General features: G+C 34.9%; 2 protein-coding genes and 1 non-coding gene across 7 annotated transcripts; all 3 read left to right on the forward strand.

The window, feature by feature from the left end:
- The first annotated feature begins 5,745 nt into the window (after positions 1-5,745).
- LOC145160616 (DHBP synthase RibB-like alpha/beta domain-containing protein) lies at positions 5,746-11,216 on the forward strand. Of its 5 annotated transcripts, none has more exons than XM_079079888.1 (12): positions 5,746-6,038; positions 6,971-7,086; positions 7,202-7,255; positions 7,357-7,381; positions 7,500-7,622; positions 7,777-7,943; positions 8,079-8,148; positions 8,229-8,327; positions 8,660-9,447; positions 10,115-10,327; positions 10,405-10,667; positions 10,988-11,216. In XM_079079888.1, exons 1-9 carry the CDS (start codon positions 5,853-5,855, stop codon positions 8,738-8,740), a joined length of 921 nt encoding a protein of 306 aa, XP_078936014.1. In that variant the 5' UTR covers positions 5,746-5,852; the 3' UTR covers positions 8,741-9,447; positions 10,115-10,327; positions 10,405-10,667; positions 10,988-11,216. The 5 variants fall into 5 exon arrangements, with proteins under 5 accessions (XP_078936014.1, XP_078936015.1, XP_078936013.1 ...); XM_079079889.1 differs by having other exon boundaries at positions 10,115-10,286; XM_079079887.1 differs by having other exon boundaries at positions 10,115-10,667.
- Positions 11,217-13,091: 1,875 nt separating this feature from the next.
- LOC145160618 (ribonucleoside-diphosphate reductase small chain-like) lies at positions 13,092-14,267 on the forward strand. The gene has a single exon (XM_079079892.1). It carries the CDS (start codon positions 13,158-13,160, stop codon positions 14,145-14,147), a length of 990 nt encoding a protein of 329 aa, XP_078936018.1. The 5' UTR covers positions 13,092-13,157; the 3' UTR covers positions 14,148-14,267.
- A 356-nt stretch (positions 14,268-14,623) lies between these two features.
- TRNAL-AAG (transfer RNA leucine (anticodon AAG)) lies at positions 14,624-14,704 on the forward strand. Its single transcript has one exon. It is a non-coding gene; the product is annotated as a tRNA-Leu (tRNA).
- The last annotated feature ends 8,175 nt before the right edge of the window (positions 14,705-22,879 follow it).

The raw sequence follows: 22,879 nt of genomic DNA on the forward strand, positions 1-22,879 counted from the left end.
GTTCATCAAAAGTAGTTGTTAGCTTTTAAAGGTATATTGATTCTGTTACTCAAGAAAACGATCAAGAAAATAAGACACATATTGATGATACATTTAATGAAATTGAAAGGGTCTGTTCCAAAAAACAACACGTTCACCATCATGGCAACATCTTAAGAAATTAAAAGTGAATGGTGAAGATAAAGAATGTAAGTATTGTAAGAAATTAAAAGTGAACGTTGTTTATACAAACCGTTTGGAGATATACGCCAATCTATCTTGGTGCAAGAACAAAAGAAAGTAGATGATACTTCAGCTATATCTCAAACTATACTTTTAATGTTGATACTTAAGGAAAGATTTGGCTACAATGATTATGGTACATGTGTATCCACTTTCAATTGTAGAGCATCATGGATTTAAAAGTTTGTGGGAGGTCTTCAACCTTTAAGGTTCCTTGTCGAAACACCATCAAGAGCGACATAAAAAATAATTATGATTATGAAAAAGAAAAAAACTATGAGTTTGTTAGCAAAGAACAATAAGCAGAGTAGTAATTACTACTGATATTTGGACAACTAAATATAAAAAAAAAAGGTTTATGGCAATCACAACACATTTTGTAGATCATAATTGGATCTTGTAAAGCAGAATTATGAGGTATATCATACTTATTAAACTACAGTTATACTTAATTATTATTTATACGTTAAAATTAACATACATATTCTTAAATAAGTTTATCTACGTTCCTTGTTTGCATACATATGATGTTTTTTGCATACATACTTTATGATACTTTGTGATTAGAATCTTATTAGGAAAGTGTTTACTCTTACTGTTGATAATTGCACCACAAATGATGCACTTATAAGGATATTGTTAGAGAAACTTCCTTTTAAGATCACTAATGATGAATGGTGACTTGTTTCATATGCGTTGTTGTGCATACATTCTTAATCTTATTGTTCAAGATGACTTATCTCTGATTAAAAACGAGGTTGATAGAATTAGAGAGAGTGTCTCATACTGGCACCACCTAAGAGGGAGCAAAATTTCCAGACATCAGCAGATCAGTTGGGAATATCGTACACGAAAAGTTGATACTTCATTGCAAGATGCGGTGGAACTCCACATTCTTGATGTTGAGTGTTGCTATAAATTACAAAGATTTTTTCAGTCGGGTAAAGTCTAGAGATCTAAAGTGTACGTGTTTGCCCACAAACCATGATTGGGAGTTATCTAGTGAAATATTACAATTGTTTTATGAGGTAATTGTTATGTTCTCTAGTACAAAGTATCTTATTTCCTTTGATATGTGAGATTGAGTATTCTTTGCATGAGTGGACGAAATCTCCTATTGAGGATATTAAGGATATGGCTTGAAAGATTGTTTCTAAGTTTAATTATTGGTCTATAATTCATAGGATAATGGGAATGGCAACGGTTTTAGATCCGCAATACAAGTTAAAGTTTGTAGAGTTACTTTTGCCTATGCTTTATGGAGAATAGATGGAAAAGATTGAATTTGAAAATTTGGAGGAGTTTGTCAAAACTTTGTTTTAAGAGTATGAATCAAGTAATTCGTATAACAAAAGCAACAATCAAGGTATTGTATTCTTCTTATTGTTTATATAATAAGTAGAACATCACCTTAAGTTATTTACATCTTTTTACTAAACATTAGGTGTTGGTAGTGGTTCATCTTCCTTTAGTTCTGGATTATCTTCTAGTCATCGTGTTGGATTCAGAAAACTCTTATCGGATATTGCTTATATTATTAGTAATGATGATGAATGAGGAAGTATAGGTGAATTAGATAACTACTTGAAGGAGAAGTTGTTGGCTAAAGACAAGAAGCTTGATTTGTTGGTGTGGTGGAAAACAAATGGGTTTAAGTACCCGACACTCCAAAGGATAGCTAAAGATATATTAGCTACTCTTGTTTCTATTGTTGCCTCATTTTCAGCACTAGTGAAAGATTAGTAAGTCCTCATTGTAGTCGACTTCACACGAAGACATTGGAGGCTTTAATGTGTGCCCAAAGTTGGTTGTTAAAGGAAATTCGAGGTAATATACTGTTTTATATTAATTATATGAATTGTTTTTGCATATTAATAATAGTTTTGTTAAATTGCTTTTTTGTTTTCTTATATACATCAACTTGCTCAGAAGAGGCCAAAACATATTGTCGTTAAGTTGAATTTGATTATGATGTGGAAGAGGTAAAATGACACTAATAAGAATATTACTTTTATATATTGTTTTCTATTTGATCATTTTCATCGATGATTTTCTTTAACATTTTGTAGGAATGTACTAAAGAAAGTGGAACAACAAGTTTGGATGATTTGCTTTGATTTGGAGTTTGTTTTAAATGTAATGTACTATTGTGTCGGATTAAGTTTTTCATATTTTGTACTTGGTTGGTTGGTTTTGCTACAATATTAAACTATTAGACTGGAGGGTGTGGGAGAAGCTCCCCTCGCTTTTTGTGGGCCATACCCTCCTTTCCCTCACTTCTCTTTCCCTCACCTAAAACCCAAGGAATGGGTGGGAAGCCCTTCCCTCACTTTTTTTTTTTATTAAATAAAATTAATTTTTTTTATGATTTATAATTTTTAAATTAATACTAAACATAAAATTTAATTAAAAATAAAAAGCATTTCATTAATTAAAATAAAAAATACATTAAACCTAATATTTAAATAAGTAGAAAAATAAAAAAAAAACGCAACAAAAAAAAACCCACAACATAGAAAACATAATTAATATCCTAATTTTATTTAAACCAAAATATGTCACTCGGAATCATCGTCTTCGTCGTCGTCCTCATCGTCATCGTCATCGCCTTGATCGTCTTCATCATTCTCCCCAGCGTCACTCTCGTCGTCGGAATCTTCACTCTCGACGAACATATCAGAATCCTCGTCTGATTCGTCAAACAAATCATCGTGAGAAAACTCTAACGGGGGCTGAATATGAGCCCTATAAATGTGCTCCACCAAATCAGCACGAAGGGCGTGATGAATGTCGCGATTGTGTACTTCTCTTCCATTCACCCTATACTCTTGTGTACCAACGGCTACTCCTTCGACATTTGGCAAAACTTCATTTTCGTTGTACCAGCATATCGCTCTTCCTTCGTCTTTAAGAATCATATTATGCAATATGATACATGCATACATTACGTGCTGTAACCTTTTCACCTCATATGACCTTGCCCCGACCGTTAGTACTTGCCAACGTCTCTTAAGTACACCAAATGCTCGCTCCACATCCTTCCTAGCTGACTCTTGCGCCTCTTTAAACTTTTTCCTTTTCTGGTCGTTAGGACATGTAAACGATTTCACAAAAACAGACAGGGGAGGATATATACCGTCAGTAAGATAGTATCCACGCTTATATGCTACCCCATTTGCTTGGAAAGGTACATCATGCGACTTTCCAAGGTAGATATCGTTGAATACCGGCGACTGGTCTAGCACATTGATGTCATTGTTTGCACCAGCTGGACCAAAGAATGCATGCCATATCCAAAGATCATGTGATGCGATAGCCTCTAGAATGATCGTCGGCTCTTTGTGGTCGCCTCTCATGTACTGACCACGCCATGCGTTGGGGCATAATGACCAACTTCAATGCATGCAATCGATACTACCTAGCATTCCAGGGAATCCATGCTTGCCTTCATGCACCGTGTACAATTGGTGGATATCGTTGATAGTTGGTTTGCGCAAATATCGTTGCCCATAAACCAAACAGATCGCTTTGCAGAACTTGTACACACACTCCCGCACGGTACGCTCTGACATCCTAAAATACTCGTCCCATTTGTCTACGCCCATGCCGTATGCTAGCTGACGAATTGTAGCCGTGCATTTTTGAATGGGAGAGAAACCTTTTTTCCGCCTTGCATCCATTTTCCATTGGAAATATGGAAAACGGCCTTCCAAATCGTCAACAATACGTAAGAATAGTTTCTTCCTCATCCGGAACCGACGTCGAAACTTTACAGCGTAGATGGCGTCATCTGCAAAATAATCTTCTATAAGGCGATCGTGTCCGGCTTCATGATTTCTACGCAACGACGGCTTTCTTAGCTTAGGTCGTGCACGTGATGTTTCGCCTAGTCGGTTTTGATAGTATGCAACCGTTTTCGCCATGACAGAACCGATAAATTTAGCCTCGTCTACAACCGTCGAATCGGATGATGAAGATGATGACATTTTGAATAATATTTTTTGGAGAGAAATATAGGTTATGGGTTAAAAAAAGTGGTAGAATGTTGTAGTATTTATAGGTTAAGAAAAGGGAAAGAAAAAGAATATATATATATATATATATATATATATATATATATATATATATATATCGACTATATAGCTGTTTGGAATAAAAAAAGAAAAAAAAAGCCAGCCAATCGTTTCAAGAGAGAGAGAGCGGGACTCTCTCCCCCCACCCTCTTACCGCGTTCCCTTTCCCGCACCCACGGTGCAGTGTTTCTTCGCGCGGGAAACGATCCCGCGGTTTCCCCGCTCTCCACTCCGTCCGGCCTTACTAATTTCTATTTGGTTGTATGATGTTATGAACTTATTTCGTGTTGTGACTTGTGACCCTTTGAAAGTTGCTATTGGGTTTTGGGAAAAATTTTAACCCCAATAAGATACTCATTGGATATTGGGGTGAGGATGAGAAAAATTTATGACATCGGGTTCGGGGTACTCCGCCAAAAACCCACCCTATGGTCTTTCCTACTATGGATGTAAATTTACATCTTATAACAGTTAAATTTAAATTTACAATAAATATTATTATCTAACCATAGTTTTATGTCTTATAACAACATATTCACATCGGACATTTGAGTGATAAACTTTATATGTATAACTTGCGATTTACATTTGATAACATTTAACATTTAGTTATCTGATGTGAATCTAATGGTATACAATGTAATTTTGAAGTTATTTACCGTGAATTACATGCTATAAGATGCATATTTCGAAATAAGTACACAAAGTTGTGTTATATATGTATAATAATGAAGTTATAATAGTAACTTTATTTTATTTTATTTTATATAATATATAATTTTGCATTAATAGGATTTAATCAACAAAATGAAAAGAAATTATTATGTTAAATAAATTAATAAAATCATATTGCGATTTATTATAGTAACTTAAAACAAAAAATATCATAGTGTGAATAATTTTTAAATGTGATACTCGGATATACCTCTGAGGCTGGACGGAGTGGGAGCGGGAAAGGGGGTGAGGGAAGCTTCTCTCACTCTTGAACACCACTCATTGGGTGAGGGAAACATCCCGCGGGAAAGAGGTGGGGGAGGGAGTGCCGCACTCTCTCTCTTCATGCTATTGGATAATTTTTTTTTCTTTTTATTCTTTTTAATATTTATAAAATTGTATACCTATCAAAAAAAATATAAAATATATATTAAAATTCATGGTTTTTAATTCCCTACAAAATGAGTATAATATATGTATGAAATATATTTTTAAAAAAATATAAAAAAATAGTGAGGGAAGCTTCCCACCAATTCTTTGGGTTTTAGGTGAAGGAAAAAAAAGTGAGGGAAAGATTGGACCCATTCCTTGGGTTTTAGGTCCGGGTTTTTGGGTTTTAGGTGAGGGAAGAAAAAGTGAAGGAAAAATTGGACCCATTCCTTGGGTTTTAGGTCCGGGTTTTAGACTAGGGAAAGAAAAGCGAGGGAAAGAGTGGTGAGGCACTTTCCACACCCTCCTGAGAAAAGGAATTGTTGGTTATCTTTGTCACGCTCAAACTCGAGCAATTCCTGCCTATATTTGGTACGAAACTGAAGGCCTGGTTCGCACAGCACAATTTTGGCTATGGCGCTGCAAATGAAAGCAAACGGTTGCGCTGCCGCAGCACCACCTCCATTCCGGCGGTGTCTAAGTCCATTCAGCAGCCGCGTGTCCTTCCAACCATCACAAAAAGTTTCTCGGTTCACCGTGTCGTGTGTTGTTAAGAAAAGCCCTAAACGCCTCAAGTACGCTACACCTCGTTTTCCCAAGGTAATCATCCTCTCCATCCCTTCCTTCCTTCATTCAAGGTATTATTCAACTCGAGAACCGTCTCGTACTGTCGTATTATAATCAACGCTACGAAGTTGTAAACGACGTCGGTTAATCTGTACGTTTTCAACTTAGGCCAATATGTTAGACTTGAAACCCGTTTGATAGTAGTTGTAACCCCGGAGTGACTCTCTTTCGGGAGAGTTGTGCAGCCATTGCAGTAATTGTTGCTTCAGGAGAAGATGGTTACCTTTGACTAACTTGTTCCTTATTCTCAGCTCATTATTACTCCAACTGTATATTGGATGAGACCTGGACCCGATTAACTATTTAACTCCACCAAATCAGATGAGATAGTAGATAAAACTGTCTGTAACAGTACTCTATTTGTAGCTAAGATGAAGAATTAGCTATTGACGATCAGGTTAAAGGAAACACTGTAAGAGAAATTCGAGAATAGAAAAAGTAAATCACTCCATTCATAATCACAAGCAATTCATAGAGAACATATATTACATTTCCCTAATATAGACCTCCATGCATTGTAAAATTATTTGTAAGGGCCTCCTGTGTTTGTTACATGAGACTAACTGTATCACATCGTGTTCATTGAATCCCTAAATTTTATGTTTTTCTGTGTTCATCATTGCTTCACCATGAACAACTGAATCAAATGATCACTGGTTATTAGCATGATGAGGTTTCTCCATCAGTAGTATAATCTCGACATGACAAGCATTTATCTTATGCAGTATATTCCATTTTTATTAAATCATCACTTGTCATTAACATGATGAGGTTTGTGGAATCCACATTTTAAGAAATCTTAGATGTAAACATGTGATAAATGAAACTGAAACTCTCTTCATGATTGCAGAAGGAAATTGTAGGAAGTTAACTCACCTTAATTATAATATTGTTGAAAATATCAGGAGGATGGATTGGTCTACATTGAAGTTGATCCTAATGGAACAGACACATGGAAACTGGATTCAGCTGTGGAACTTCTTAAAAAGGGAGCTGTTGGTGTGATTCCCACAGATACTGTGTAAGTCCAACACCAATAATAACTTATTTCTTTAATTTATGACAGCATTGATCAGTAACAGCAATTTCTTAATATATGTAGCACTTATTATATTATATGTTTGTGTTGTTAATAGGTATGCTATGGTTTGTGATATGACTAATCATGATGCCATTGAACGTCTTCGAAGGTAGATATTTTTACATATTAAAAGAAGTTGAAGCTTAATATAAAGTCAAAATCTCAAGTGTAGTTTCTCTTTTTTTTTTTTTTTTTATATTTATGGTGTAGGTTGAAAGAGGTTGAAGCTTCAAAGGCAAGCATTTATTCATTGATTCTGCTTCAGTACTCTAATAAAATAATGTCCTGTCTTGTGAAAAGAAGTAAAGTTGTTATTAACATTGTTTTTAATGCGAAAATGACGACTGTTGCAGCCATTTAGTATTTTGTGTCGTTCCCTCCATGACATAGATACATATACGACTGGGTTTCCTCGTGGGAACAGTGATGGTATTTCAGACATTTTCAGAGCTGTGAAACATTGCTTACCTGGACCTGTAAGTATGCTTTTTTACTTATTGTTAAAAATTGCACATAACTTTACTTGATCTAGATAAAGTGTACACTTGTATGGATTAATAATGTAGTATTTGAAATGGAAATTTCCCTATTTTGGCTGATGGTTTCCTGTTTCTGTTAATGTTGTTATAGTACACGTTCATCTTAACTGCAAGCAAAGCATTACCAAAACAGTGTATAAAATACGGAACCACAACTTCTAAATACGCAACTAGGAAAAATTTGGGTGTCCGCATACCTAATGATGCTGTATGTCAAGCTGTATTGGAGAAGATGGGTGCACCTCTTATTTCCACAAGGTCTTTCTTCATCATTCCTTAGTTATTATATTATAACCGGAAATTTAGCATCATCTATTTCTATTCTATGGTCATTTTAAATCATCTAAAAAGTAGTTTATAGTTTATAGTGATGTTAGTGGTTAAATGCTTCAGTGTGAGGTCACCAGAGGAAAACCGATGGATAATTGACCCGGTGTTAATAGCTGATGCATATGGACCGGAGGTACCCATTTGGTCCAAAACTCATAAGTCAATGTTTGCTTCAATATTATTAATTTAATTATAAGATTATGATTATTCCAGGGTCTTAATTTTGTAATTGATGCTGGGGTTAGAGTGGCTAATCCATCAACTGTTGTGGATATGATTAAGATTCCCCCGACAATTATTCGTCAAGGGAAGGTAACATTTTCAATGCTAAGTTTGACATGTGAGGATCAAAAAGAAACTATTTTCCCACTGATTAAAAAAAAAAAAAAATAATTTATAGTTCAGTAATTAAATCGAAAAAATTAGTTTAGTAGCTAAAAGCCTAAAACACTCAATATGTTGTTATTTTTTTGTATTTCCCGTCATGTCAAAAGTAGATAACCTACAGAAAATTAGAAACATTTTTTTACAGTAAAATATAAAACGATAATGGTTTTTACACTAAAAAAGTTAACTAACTAATTGAATTGATAAAATGGTGCCTTTTCTGCTCAATCTGATATTTTGTATGTTATTGGTTTTAGGGTCCTAAACAACCGTGGATGGTAGAAGAAGAAGGAGAAGATGGTGATGAAGAAAGAGATTCGATTTCATCTACTGCATAGTTAACACTCCTTGTACACCTGTAAATTGTGAAGCTTAGAATCTGCTAATTCAATCCACAATAGCCAATAGGAGTTTTGGGTGGAAAAATCTTTTGAAAAATATCTCCTATTGTGATAACTTTTTATTCTACTTGTAAATTTACAAGATCAAATCAAGAGCTTTTTCAATTATTTTTTTAATTATTATTTTAATTAATCTTTATTATTATATAAAGCATATCGGATGTTTCTTGAAAATTACGGATGTTTCTTGAAAATTAAGAGGTACAACTATTATAATTATAATTCCATGTACAATCTTATTAAGCTTGTATAATAATTATACACTACGCATCTCATTTGTAACTTATTACGGTCTTAGATTTCGGAGAACCCTAAAATCCTCTAAAGCTCTTCAGCCTCCGTTTCTCCCAAATCTCCTACGTCTCCCTCCTTACTCTCTTCGATCTCTGGCAGACCTCCGTAACCACCAGCCTCCTGACGCCGTCGCTACGTCCACCCTCCTGATGTCGTCGTTACCTCCTAGACCTTCTATCGGTAAGTTGATGTCCCTCCCCGCCTATTTTCTTGTATCTGCGTGAGTTTCCTTTGCTCGGTTTGAGTTTTGGGAACCTCTATTTCCTATTTGTGAGGTTGTATGTGTTGCGGGTTTCCATTCACTTTTTGACGGAAGAGCTGACTGGTGGTGCAGAAACACCATACCGCTGGTAAGTTCATGAAACGTCAACCCTTTATTTCTGCTTCTTCATTGGATTTTATTCAGATGCATCGAATCTGTAACTTAAGTGATGTAAATTGGTGTAGGCCATGTTTTGTTGGTTCTATTTTATCTACTTTATTTGGGAGCTGGTCGTTTTTTCCTCTCTGGTTTGTAAATATTGGGGCTTCTTCTAGGTGATTCGTACACAACCACTGAGATAGATGTGCTCAATTCTTCATTTATGTTATAGATTCATGAGTTTTCGGGAAGTGACTCTAATATTCATTTTGTTTCTTCCTGAGAATATTGCACTCCACCTGTTTGTTGTTATGCCTATGAGATCATTCAACTTTTTCGTATAGTAGTTTCATGTGGCAAACTTATTTCCTGTTAATGATTCTGTATATGAGCTCCGTAGCTATATGTATGCAACTATAGGTCTATCTCTGATAGAACTCAAGAACGATCCATGATAATATGATTACTATATATGGTAGCTGCTAAATTTTAATTTAAGTATCTAATTCCTATCAGAGTCTAAGGCAAACAACATTGCTAATCTCCTCATCGTAGCTGATATCTCTATTATATTGCTTTATAAGTGAAACTTCTTACAGCTATATGTGTTCCGTATGTGTTATTTGTATTTTTAAAGGAATGAAATATATTTACAGGGAAATGCTCAAAAACTGGTTTGGAAATTAATTATTGTAGAGTAATGGGAATGTGGTGATATCTTCAACTTTATGTGTGTGTCTACGTAAGGTTGTAACCCAAGGGAAGGCAAAGGAAGGGATCTGCCACTCAGGTGGTAGAAGGAACGAAGTGGAAAAGAGGAAGAGAGGGGTGGGTGGTGTTGTTTTGTACTGGTCTTCAAGTTCTAATAGGTTTGAATTTCCTTTTTTTGGCTTTTATGATCAACATGTTCACGTATATATATATTTTTGTATTTGAGTTCTCACAGGTTTGGGTTTTATTTATGCTTGTATTTTATGGGGTGGAATACATGGCCTTGATTGGGCGTACCCTATTTTGGGTGTGAGATTACACTTTTGAGCGAATCATAGAGAAGAGGCATAAATCGTGAGCTAGGGCGTTGCTTCCCATCTCCGGCTTTTTTGGTCGTCGTTACCTCTCTGCCCACCGCCTCTTTCATTGTTTCCATTCCTGAAATATGAATCAAGGTGTTTGTGCAATTTCTCCAGAATTGATGATGTTTTGATTCAGGTAAGTTTCATTAGTGTGTTTTATTAGCTTTTACACCATTTACTTTTACAAACTTTTACTAAGGCTCTGTACTTTGTAAGATTTACCTATTAATAATATCGTGTTTTCAAAGTTTTTTTTTCATGTAAGAGTGAAAATTGCTATGTATTTTTATGGCATTTTTATAATTGGATAGTTTTTTTACAGTAGCATGTGGTATTAAGAATAATTCAAAGTAGAATGTTAATGATAAAAAAATCCATGAAAGTATGTTACTATTAGTTGCAGTTAACATTGATCTTTTTTTTGTGATGTTGAATAATCGTTATTTCTTTTGTTAGGTGTGCTGGTACAGAAAAAGATTACACAGAAAAAGGGTATTTTGTTTTGAGTCTGACTTGGTACTACTACTCCAAGACAAACTAGGAGGGTTCATAATTTACATGTGTATTGTTTGTAAACGTTTCAATTGTTTCCTGCTTTTACCTTTTTAATGCCCACTATTTTTTAAAATGTTCTACCGTTTAAATTATAAATATTTTAAATTAATATTTACCTTTAATTCGTAAAGTAGGTAAATTTCGTAAATTTATTATTTTTGTTTGGTATGCATTTCGATTGCCCCTATTTTTGACATTAGGAATTTGTGAATTTTCATATTTAGCAATATTAAAACATATTTGACACTTTTAAATAAATGTTTTGCATAACTCTGAATGTTTATTTAAACCCGACAACATATTAACATTTATGGAGGCTACTTTTAACAATTTAAATTAACTAGATGTCTAAAATGTAAACTGATTTTTTCATTTGAATTAAACTTTGTTTTCGAAAAGAACAACTTTATTAACGTTTATGGAGGCTACTTTTAACAATTTATTGCAATATGTCCGAAAATGTTCAAGATTTTTATTTATTAATTTTATCTAAAATTGCTGATAATACTAAGACGTCAAGAAGTATGATGTTTTCACTTTAATATATTGATTAGTAAACGTTAGAAATGTAAGAATAACTAAGTCTTACAGAACAACAAAATACAATTTTATTTTCATAGATTTCTTAATAATTCACATTCAAATGTAAACGTATATTTATTAAACAAACAATATGTATGTTTATTTTTAATTCAAAACAACAATGTTGGATATAAATATACTTTCATACTAATTAATATTTATCAATACATTACATATTTTCATACTAATTAATATTTACTAATACATTACATGTTCTTTGTAATACGGATGTAACCGGTTCAAAAAACGGATTGAAATTGATATAACCGAAAACTGATAAAAGAATGAACGAGAAACCGAGAACCAGACCGAATACAACTAACCGGTTTCGGTTCGATTCAACTATAACATATGCAATCTATTAAATGTGTTTGGTATTGAAAGAAGAACCGACCCGAACTTGACAAAAACCAAAAGAATTGATAAACCAAAAACCTACAGCCAACTAGAAACTATTTGCCGAAAAAAACTATTCGCCGCCGCCCCATCGCGCGGGTCCACGACTAGTTAGTTACTAATATAAATCGTAATAACATGTTAAATTATATATTACAAACCTAAACAATACCAAATAAAGATGTCTACAAACATAAACATAAAAAATATGTAAATTTAAGTTTTACTTTTATTGATTCTCTTGTGTTAATCTATAAAATAAAGTGAAAGTTAGTATGTAATATTTTCTCTCGTTTATTTTATACAACAAAATATATATAAAAAACGTACCCAGCTTTGTAAAAATGTAAATATAAAAAGTCAAAAGTTATATATTCTATTTAGTTATATAAATTTAATTTCAAACATATTGATATGATATAAAAAATAAAAATGATATAAACTACATTTAGGGGGCCATTATTTTGGCAGTTTTTTCTTTAACCTATCTTGTATCCAAATAAGAAAGGATGAATTTATTTTAGATTTGACCACAAAAAAGTTTTACTAATAGAACTAATGTCATATAATTATAAGTCTTTAAGGGTTTTTTTTTTTTTTTTTTTTTTTTTTACAGTTTATAAACTGGTCACCTACACCTAAAAAATGGGTGTCATCTGTGCTGAGATGGTTAACCATTCAATGTATGGACACATTTCTTTTCATAGTCAGAAATCATATATATGGTTAAAGTTAGACATACGCCTATATTTACCCTTTTCAGTTTTCACCATCACCGTAAATAAATGTAATTTCTGTTCAATTATGACAATTTAAACTATTTCAATCTGAAGTAGTCGACATCTCATGAAAACGAGCTAAAATTTGGAACTCCCGCTTAAATTTCAAGAGTTTTAAAATTGAAACTTTGATATCCGTTTTTCGTTTTTTAAGTACTTTCTATCTCCCGCAAGATTCTCCACCAAATTTCAAAATCACCCGCTTTCCATTCAAACATCCCCCCCAAAACTTCCATTATAAGCACCTTTGTACCCTTCCCTCATTCTCATCAACTCATAATCTTCTTCTTACAGTTTCCATCAAAGACGAAAAGATGCCTTCCATCCCTGAAGAGCCTCTTCTTGCTCCAAACCCAGATAGATTCTGTATGTTCCCAATCCAATACCCTCAGATCTGGGAAATGTACAAAAAAGCAGAAGCTTCGTTTTGGACGGCGGAGGAGGTTGATTTGTCACAGGACCAGCGTCAGTGGGACAACCTAAGCGACGGCGAGAGGTACTTCATCACTCACGTCCTCGCATTCTTCGCCGCCTCCGACGGAATCGTATTGGAAAACCTCGCCGGACGGTTCATGAAAGAGGTCCAAGTTGCGGAGGCGCGTGCCTTCTACGGATTCCAGATCGCAATCGAGAACATTCACTCCGAGATGTACAGTCTCCTTCTCGAATCATACATCAAAGACTCCAACGAGAAGAGTAGGCTGTTTCGCGCAATCGACACCATCCCTTGCATCCAGAAGAAAGCGAAATGGGCACTAAGATGGATCGATGGATCTGAAACTTTCGCAGAACGGATCATCGCTTTCGCCTGCGTCGAAGGTATCTTCTTCTCCGGCAGCTTCTGCGCCATATTCTGGCTCAAAAAACGAGGGCTCATGCCAGGTCTAACATTCTCGAACGAATTGATCTCACGAGACGAGGGTCTACACTGTGACTTCGCGTGCTTGCTTTACAGCCTGTTGAAGATGAAGTTGAGTGAAGAGCGAGTGAAGGCAATCGTGGCTGATGCTGTGGAGATCGAGAGAGAATTCGTTTGTGAAGCTTTGCCGTGTGGTTTGGTGGGGATGAACGCCGATCTTATGAGCACATACATCGAGTTTGTAGCAGATCGATTGATTGGTGCTTTGGGATACGGGAAGATGTACAATGTTCAGAACCCATTTGATTGGATGGAACTGATTTCATTGCAGGGTAAGACCAATTTCTTCGAGAAGAGGGTCGGCGAATATCAGAAGGCATCTGTCATGTCTAATCTCAATGGCAATGGGGATTCCCATGTTTTCAAGATGGATGATGATTTCTAAATTAGGGTTTCTACTAATGTCATAAAACCTTTACAAAAAATTGTTGTTTTCTCTTTGTATTATCAATTTAGGTGTAACAAGTTATATAATTAGTGTGTTTAATCAATTTACGTTAATGAATGGTGTGTTTTACAAAAAAAAATTATATAGGTATTTTGTTCATATATATCTCTTACTTTATATATGAACTAGTTACTAGTTAGTATCTCTTCTTCAACTTGGTGCGACTAATATATCTAGTTCTTGCCACTAACTTTTGATCTAGGGACAAGATTATAAACACTTGCATGACAAGTGGCAAAGTGCTTAGTAAAATCCTTCGTTTTTCATTCATGAAATCCCAGGCAAAATCGATTTGTATTTTGTACAATGTATATTTGAAGGCTGACAAAGTGGCAAGATACGAAAAAATAATAAACAATTTAAATGTTTTTGTAAATCGTTTTAGCTATCGTTGGTGTAAATTTCAACATCAAGTCGAGATGGCCGAGTTGGTCTAAGGCGCCAGATTAAGGTTCTGGTCCGAAAGGGCGTGGGTTCAAATCCCACTCTCGACATACATTTTTATTTTTCACATCTCCCACTCAATATTCCTAGATTCTAGTAATTCAAGTAACTTTACTTTACGATTATGGCCTTATCATAAGGCCGTAACTTTGACATCACAATATACGTTTTAGATAATCAACAAAAAGTAAAGCAAATTGTAACTTTACTTGACGATTATGACCTTATCATAAAGGTGTAACTTTGACATCACAATATACGTTTTAGATAATCAACAAAAAGTAGAGCAAATTGTAGGTATTTCGTTTAAGGGGATCTCTCTTCTACAAATATTATTGCGGCAATAAACCTATTTGATGTATAAAATATAGACAAAGTCATTGATGTATTACAATCATTTTTATATAATTCTAAGAAAACATAACCTTAGAATAATTTTATATATGTCCTAAAAAAACAAAATATTATATGTCCTATCTATCTCTATCTATCTATCTATCTGTCTATTGATCTATCTATCATGTATACACTAAATAAATAATCAAAATATTATATTTGTCCAAATATTAAGAGAGAAGTTCATATATGCCTTAAACAAACATTCAAAATATCATATTTGTACAAATATATTTTTTAAAATATTTTTTAATCATGTTTTTGTTATTAATTTAAAAATGTTTAGATTGAGCATAACACATTTTATTCAAAATTGCAAGAATATATTGTATCCTATGGAAGTAACTCTGTCACTTTCTTCTTCTTCTTTCGTTTTGCAGCAATCGGCACCACCACAAAGCACGAAGCCACAAACTCGATCATGAAATTTTTCAAGGTAAGTAGTTTTTAATGCTCGACAATTTTTGGTAGAGTTTCTCTCATTGCTGATAGGTTTTTTTTACTGCTTATAAGGATTTATGTTCTTCGATTTTACAAGTCAGATTCAACGATGGAGGATTGTTATAGCCCTAATTCTCTTTACTGGCTTTATGATTTTTTTGTTGCATCAGTCTTCACGACCTCATTGGTTTCTTATCTTATGATTTTCTGATGCATCAGTCCTCATGGAATCCATTACCAATTTTCAGTTTTCCTTCCAAAGATACTAACCTTGAACAAAGTGCAATTAATATGAATACTTGTTCTTTTGTTAAGTGATAAAGTTTGTGATGTTTGTTTCTTTTCTGACAACTAATCATTAAGTTTGTGATCAGTTGTGTTTGTTTCTATTCTGACAACTAATTACTAAAGGAATCCATAAGGGTGGTGCTATTAAGACACCCCTTAAACACCCCATAGACATCTTTATCAAAAGTCAACCTATAGGTAACTATTTATAATCATCGTTTTTAGAAAACAATTTAATTTCAACCAATAAAAATACCTTAAAAACTATGTAGGGTGTCTAAATGATAAAATGAGATGTCTTTTTAGCCAACCTCATCCATAATTCTATTCCATTTGTTAATTTAGAGTAATTTGTGTGACTCCATTTTTATATCAAGGAGATTTGGTCAAAACTGATTTGATTATGGTTGTTCTTGAAGGGAATGTCATTTACCATTTCCATGACTATCATTATCTCAATTGATTAAAACAAACGTTTAAAGGTTAATATTTAATAGAGTGAAAAAGATAATATTTAATGGTATTGAAAAAGATCATTCATCTCTTAAAAAAAGAAAAAAGAAAATTTAGAATCATGTTTTGTTGACTAATAATTATCATATATTTTAAAAGTTTATACTAGATGGTATTTTAAACTTAGATGTATAATAAGGATATAATAGTCAATTGATAAAAAAGAAAATATCACTGTAGCACAATGACTATTGTTAGTTTTTAACTATTCATCTGTTAACTAGTTATTCTAAATTACACGAATGACCCTTATGGTTTAAATTTCTTTCGTAGTTGGTCCTTACCAACACTGTTCATCACCACTTTTAGATGAATGAAGCGTTCAATCGGTTTCATTGCTGATTTGGCATACAACATGTCATTTGCATCACCAAACATGCCTACATGGCAGTGACATGGATTCCATATGACTTTCTCACTTAATTATATTTCTTTGAGTAAATTACACGGATGGTCCTTTAGCTTTACAGTTTTTCTCTGATATGGTCCCTACGAAACTTTTTTCCCTGAGATTGTCCTTACAAAGCAAACTTTGCACACAAAAGGTCCTTATGACTAAATCTGTTAACAAATTCTGTTAAGTAATTGTAAATGACGAAAATACCCTTTATTTTTTGCATACAAATGGTCCTTATGACACACACACATACACACACATTCTCTCTCTCCTAATTTTACGACCACCACCACACTCCGATCATAGCAACTGTGATTGAATCTGGGTTGATTACGTAATTCTCCATTTGTTGATAAAGATTAATTGCATCTTAAGGCATCGAGTTATTGACATACACAACTATCATTACATTCTAAGAAATTAAACTCTCTCTAGCGTGATTCATGACCATTTCTTTCATAAACATCACGTTGGTAGACGAAGTAGAAGTTGTTACAACAGGGGAAAGGCTAGCCATGGTGCCTGCATTAGGTTTTAAGGTAGAACATTACATCATTGTCTTACAAATCTCCAACGCATAATCAAACATCCGGTTTTGGGCGTAGGAAGCAACCATAGCATTCCAGAAGACGGTATATCTACTAGACATTCCATCAAACACCTGGCGTCCTTCCAGTAACCGGTTACAATTTCCATACATTGTAATCAATCCATTTCCTATATAAAGATTTGAATGCAGGCCCTTTTGAGAACAAAAACATGGGTTTGTAATCAGACCCATAAATTCTCAGACAGGGAACATCCTCCATTTCGTAGAATATACCTCGATACTCCTCCTCGCCACTATTACCGTCGTCCAAACTCCAACTCCATCACCACTGGCACTTCCACCAGCGTTAATTCCTGCAACGAAATCTACATATCTTAAACTTACACCTCCGGATCGAAGTTTTCACCAAACCGAACATCAAATAAGATGGGCGGAAGAGATTTGATTACCTTTTTTCCGACGAGGGAAGAGAGATCGATCTTAGTTGGCAGTTGTGTGGTGCATCACAGCCCCCTCCTCTTTCATGTCATCGTGTTCAAATGATTGATTAGCACTGGACCGGTAGCCATATTAGTCTTCTGATTCCCAATCTTCCTTTGTTTGTTTGCTTATTGTGAACAAAAAAGATGAAGACGAACGGCAATTTGATGAATATCTTGGGTTCTGTGCAAACTAATGGTGAGGTTGTCCATTAACCTTCTTCGTCTTCTTCCTTTCTGTTGTCGATTCTGTGCATATTGATGTTTTTTTTCCTGTGTACATATAATGGTTTTTTCCTTGATTGGGTGGGAGCAACTAATTTATCTCAAATTGGGTTCGACTGTTAGTTTTCAAGTTAAGTATCGATGCTTTTGGAAGCTTTTTTTAGGCAAGTTGTTCTCTTGTAATTTTGTTATTGATATAAAATTTATGTACACATCTGAATGTTGGAAGAAAGTAGGAGGATACAGAGAACTTTACCAAACCTGACAATCAATTGAGAATGACATCAATAGGGGAGGGGAGCAACATGGGGTCGATTGAATGCTTTACCAATCGATTTATAAGTTTGTTTAAGAATTTATTAATTCCTTTGTTAAAGAACTTCAACAATCAATTTTTGGGTTTCATGATCACATTATGAAGGGGGGGGGGGAGAGAGAGAGAGAGAGAGAGAGAGAGAGAGAGAGAGAGAGAGAGAGAGAGAGAGCATTTGTGTGCAAAAAATAAAGGGTATTTTTTTCATTTATAATTACTTAACAAAATCTGTTAACAAAGTTAGTCATAGGGACCTTTTGTGTGCAATGTTTGCTCCTTAGGGACCATCTCAGGAAAAAAAAAGTTTCGCAAGGACCATATCAGAGAAAAACTGTAAAGCGAAAGTCGTGTAATTTACTCTATTTCTTTATTAAAAGTTATTACTTCTATTTATTAACTGAAATCATTTCCCATGAACACATTATCACCATGTTTTATAGCCATCCCTTACTTGTCACCGTCGCCACCACCATTCATCTTCCTTTAACCCACCTCTCACCACCATTAACCACCACAATCCAACACCGCCACCAACAACATCAGGAGGCTCAATACATTTTCAACATCTATAAAGACACAATCAAACCTAGAAACAAGAACACAACTCCAATATATCATATGTTATTTTGTTTAGTTCTTGGTTTCCTAAATTGATCTATACAAAGAATCAAAAAATCATATTTTATACAAACCCTAAAAACCTAAAAAAATATTGATCATCATCTTCAAAGAACAAAATCAAGGAATCATGGATTATGTACCACCATTGTACACCACCAGAATTCTGAACAAGAAAAAAAGAACATGAATCGATGGTTTCCAACGAAAATCGAACATAAATTCAAAAAAGAAAATCGAACAAAAATCTAAGGATGTTGCTTCATTTTCCATTGTTTTCACTATTGATAATCCTACCAGAATTGCATCAAATTCATCGTTTGAGTGGATCTGTTACATTCATGGAGCCCTAGTGCGATGACCACCACCCTCACTGTTAACATCACCATATCGTAGGCGATGGATGTTACCGAGGTCAAAATTTACACCCCTTTCGCCCATGGATTAGGTCACGCTGAAGCACTCAAAGCCATTTCTCTCGAATTATGCTAGAATACATCGTAAATAGCGATGTTCTAGAAAATTAGGCAACAAGAAGTTAAGAGTGATGGGTTTTGAGCATAACATCATTCCTATGGTGCACATGCAACCCTAAAGCTTTGGATCTAGGTTTTCTCTAATTGTACATGCAATAATAATCATCCAAAGCTATAACCCTAAACTAGCATGCATAAATCGAAATTTGTATCTAATACAAAGATAGAATGTTTCCTTTCAATTGTAGCTTGTTTGATCTTCAACCTTTGAGAACTTAGCACCTCAAATGAGATGCCTCTAATAGATCACAAACACCAAAAGCAAGTTGGATGAATATGAGAGAGAGGCTAGGGATCATAATTTCGGATGGTACTCTTCTTAGGGTTCAAGTGCCGAAAATGGGAGTCCCAAGCAGTGGCGGAGACAAGATCAAAATAAAGGGGCATCCCAATTTTTCTTAGGGTAACCCAATTTTTTTCCCGGGGTACTTAAGTTTCCCCGGTTCGGTTTCGGTTTTAAACCCAAATCTTAATCGAATCCTTAGCTAACCTCAAGTCTTTTTATATAAACATGAAGTTGAAGTATATTTTGATACTTGGATCGATGTGAGACTCAAAGTAGATATCAAATAAAGTGTGAGGATAGCAGGTTTATATAATAGAAAAAAATGGCTGAGTTTTCATGTGTTTAGCGATGTGGGATAGAATAGTTGGGAAAATAAAACAAAAGTAGACAAAGAATATGTAAGAAGCGAGAATTGATCTTGAAACCTTTGCTTCAATAAGTCAACGCCTTAACCAGCAGACCAACTGTTTGTTTGTGTTTATAAGTGGAGGGATGCATATATATACACTATACCAATTTTTTTTTAGGGATACGTAAACAAAAATTACACTACCGAAAAAAATTTGAGGGGTATCCCGGGTTACCCCGGGATCCCCTTGGATCCGCCCCTGGTCCCAAGGGTTCCTTATATAGCTGAGCTGCTAAGGCTTCAGTCAAAACCCTAATCTGATTGCTTAGGTCTTAAGCAGTCCAGTAGATCCTTCCAGAAGATCCCTTTGGACGATTTCTATGTGGGCTACACATAGAAATTCGTCCACCTCTTCTTAAGGGTCCACAAGCCCAACTTTCAATTATCATATAATTGCAATATAAGTCCCTTTAATTTAATTTATCTCTTTTGACCACAAAATTAATTCTAAATTAACTTTTGACCAATATTAATTAAATAATATGATTTCTCTTTTAATATATTATTCCCATAATATATTAATAAATCACAATTAACCTCTTTCTCCATAATTCATCCAGTCAAGTTGCTATGGTGAAGGCATCCTAAAATGACCATGCTACTATCGGGTCAAGTACATACCAATTATAGTTATGAGCTTAGACACCTAATCCAACAAAGAGGGTGTGGTAACGTCGCTTGCACTAGAATATTAGAGGATGATGTAGGCGGTGCAACTGAGGCTATGGGGAGTGGTCACCACCAACCCACCGAAAAAATGCTGCCACCTCTGTGCCACCTCTGCGCTACATCAGCTTCTCCACCACCCACCACCAACCCACTAGACATAGGAAATGGTCACCACTCTACAATTTTGTTTTAATTTTTTTATGATTAAATTAAATAAAAACATAATTTAAAAAATAATAAAATATTTTATATTAATTGAAACCACATTACATTAATTTAAAAAATATAGAAAATTAAACCTAAAAAAATAGAAAATTAAACCTAAATTACTAAAAAAAACATAAAAACACATAGAAAATGAAAACTAAAATACTAAAAAAACATAAAAATAACATAGAAAATTAAACCTAAATTACTAAAAAGCATAAAAAACATAGAATCTAGTTGCGACATTTGTCGAGAACTTCTTGTTAAATTTTCAAAACACCCTTAAATTTTCCGGGTCGAGATTCGGTTGCGACACCGTGTTTATAATTTGAAGATCGGTGAGTGCCAATTGTCGCCGACGTTGTTCCTCCGTTGAATCAAATTGTTTTTTTTTCTAAAAAAGTTAAAGTTTTGTCGATTTTCTCCGCTAGTACGTCCTCGTTGGTTGATTTTTCGCTAGAAGATGCCCCCTTTCTCACTTTGTCCCTTCCCGGTGGTCGACGAAGTTGGAGGTCCGGTGGACCCTCCCCCTCGGTGGCGTCGAACTCATCATTGAGGTCGAGGTTAACACCAATGTCTGACTCAGACGTTCTCGGCCTTTTGTTGGAACCGGTGGTAGATTCCGAATGCGCCGTTTCCGAATAAATGACCCATTTTGGACCATTGCGACAAACTTCCCATGCTTTTTGATTGGCAAACGGTTTACCATTGTTGGTACTTTTGTATTGGTACAACGCGGTTGATAAAATGTTAAAATCGTTGCTACCACTTTGATGCATATTTTTAAGATTGTCAAATACGCCGTTAAATTTGGTGCAAATCGCTCGAAGGTCACGCCATTTTACATTGACCGAGTCGTATGTCCGACTCGTTTGCTTTCCTAATAACGCGTGGAAGTGGTCTAAAACATGATTAAAAGCTTTGACCCGATTGCGCATTGCCGACATCCCCGTCTTGTGATATGAAAATCCAAGCTTTAGCTAAACTTTCCTCCTCCTCCTCCTCGGTCCATTGCGTATTTTTCTTTTTTCCTTGGATCTTTTGTTTTTTTTGCCTTATACGACTTGGTTGTGTTTCTTGAAACCGTTCATCGTCGTCGTCATTGTCGAGGTTTATGGGTTGAGATTGAGATAATGAAACTTGAGATGGTTGTGAAGTTTGTTGATGTTGGGAAGTTTGGGGTTGAAATTGCGGAGAAGGTTGTTGTTGAAAGGATTGAAATTGGGGTTGAATGAATTATGGTGGTTGTTGTTGTTGGTAATAGTGTGGGTGGTATGAAAGATTGGTGAATAGAGGTTGTTGTTGAATGGGGATGATAACAATTGCATATAGCCAAGATTCGCTAAATTTGGAGTGTTTGGGGTGGGTGGAGTATTTTGGTTTGGATCCATAAGAATATTTGAGTAAGGAAATTTTTTTGTTGAATATATGTGTTTGTGTGTGAAAAAAGGTATGTGTTTGAAATGAAAAAAGAGTGATATATATAGAGAAGGTGGAGTAATTAGATAATTTTTTTAATATGCAAACGTTCACATGCAACGGTCAAAAAGAGAATATTCAATCAAATCTCGCGTCTTGTTCCATCTTCAGTGTCACGCCACACCTAACCCACCGGAGGTGGGGGTGGTGTTAATGCGTCTTGGGGGCTGACACGTCAGCTCCCACACGTCTTTCACCCTTCCACTCCGGGCAACCTGAGGGAGAAGGGATGCGTGACGAATAAGAGGGAGACAACATGGAGAGGAGGAGGAGGCGTGGAAAACAGGATAAATAGAAAGATGATTATCTAGGGTTAATTGTTATATCTCACAATTTTAGAATTTGGTCCCAGAGTTTCAGAAATGTGGCGGTTTTGGTCGTATAATTTAAACTATAGCTAGTAAGGGACCAACTACGAA

Source organism: Lactuca virosa, chromosome 2 (assembly GCF_052849685.1).
Source record: "Lactuca virosa cultivar CGN04683 chromosome 2, Lactuca_virosa_CGN04683_v6, whole genome shotgun sequence".
In the NCBI taxonomy this organism is placed as follows: Eukaryota; Viridiplantae; Streptophyta; class Magnoliopsida; order Asterales; family Asteraceae; genus Lactuca; species Lactuca virosa.

Coding starts and splice junctions, on each gene's coding strand:
- LOC145160616 (XM_079079887.1), top strand. CDS start 5,853: ATGGCGCTGCAAATGAAAGCAAACGGTTGCGCTGCCGCAGCACCACCT. Junction 8,149..8,228: donor CTGATGCATATGGACCGGAG/GTACCCATTTGG, acceptor TGATTATTCCAG/GGTCTTAATTTTGTAATTGA. Junction 8,328..8,659: donor CAATTATTCGTCAAGGGAAG/GTAACATTTTCA, acceptor TATTGGTTTTAG/GGTCCTAAACAACCGTGGAT.
- LOC145160618 (XM_079079892.1), top strand. CDS start 13,158: ATGCCTTCCATCCCTGAAGAGCCTCTTCTTGCTCCAAACCCAGATAGA.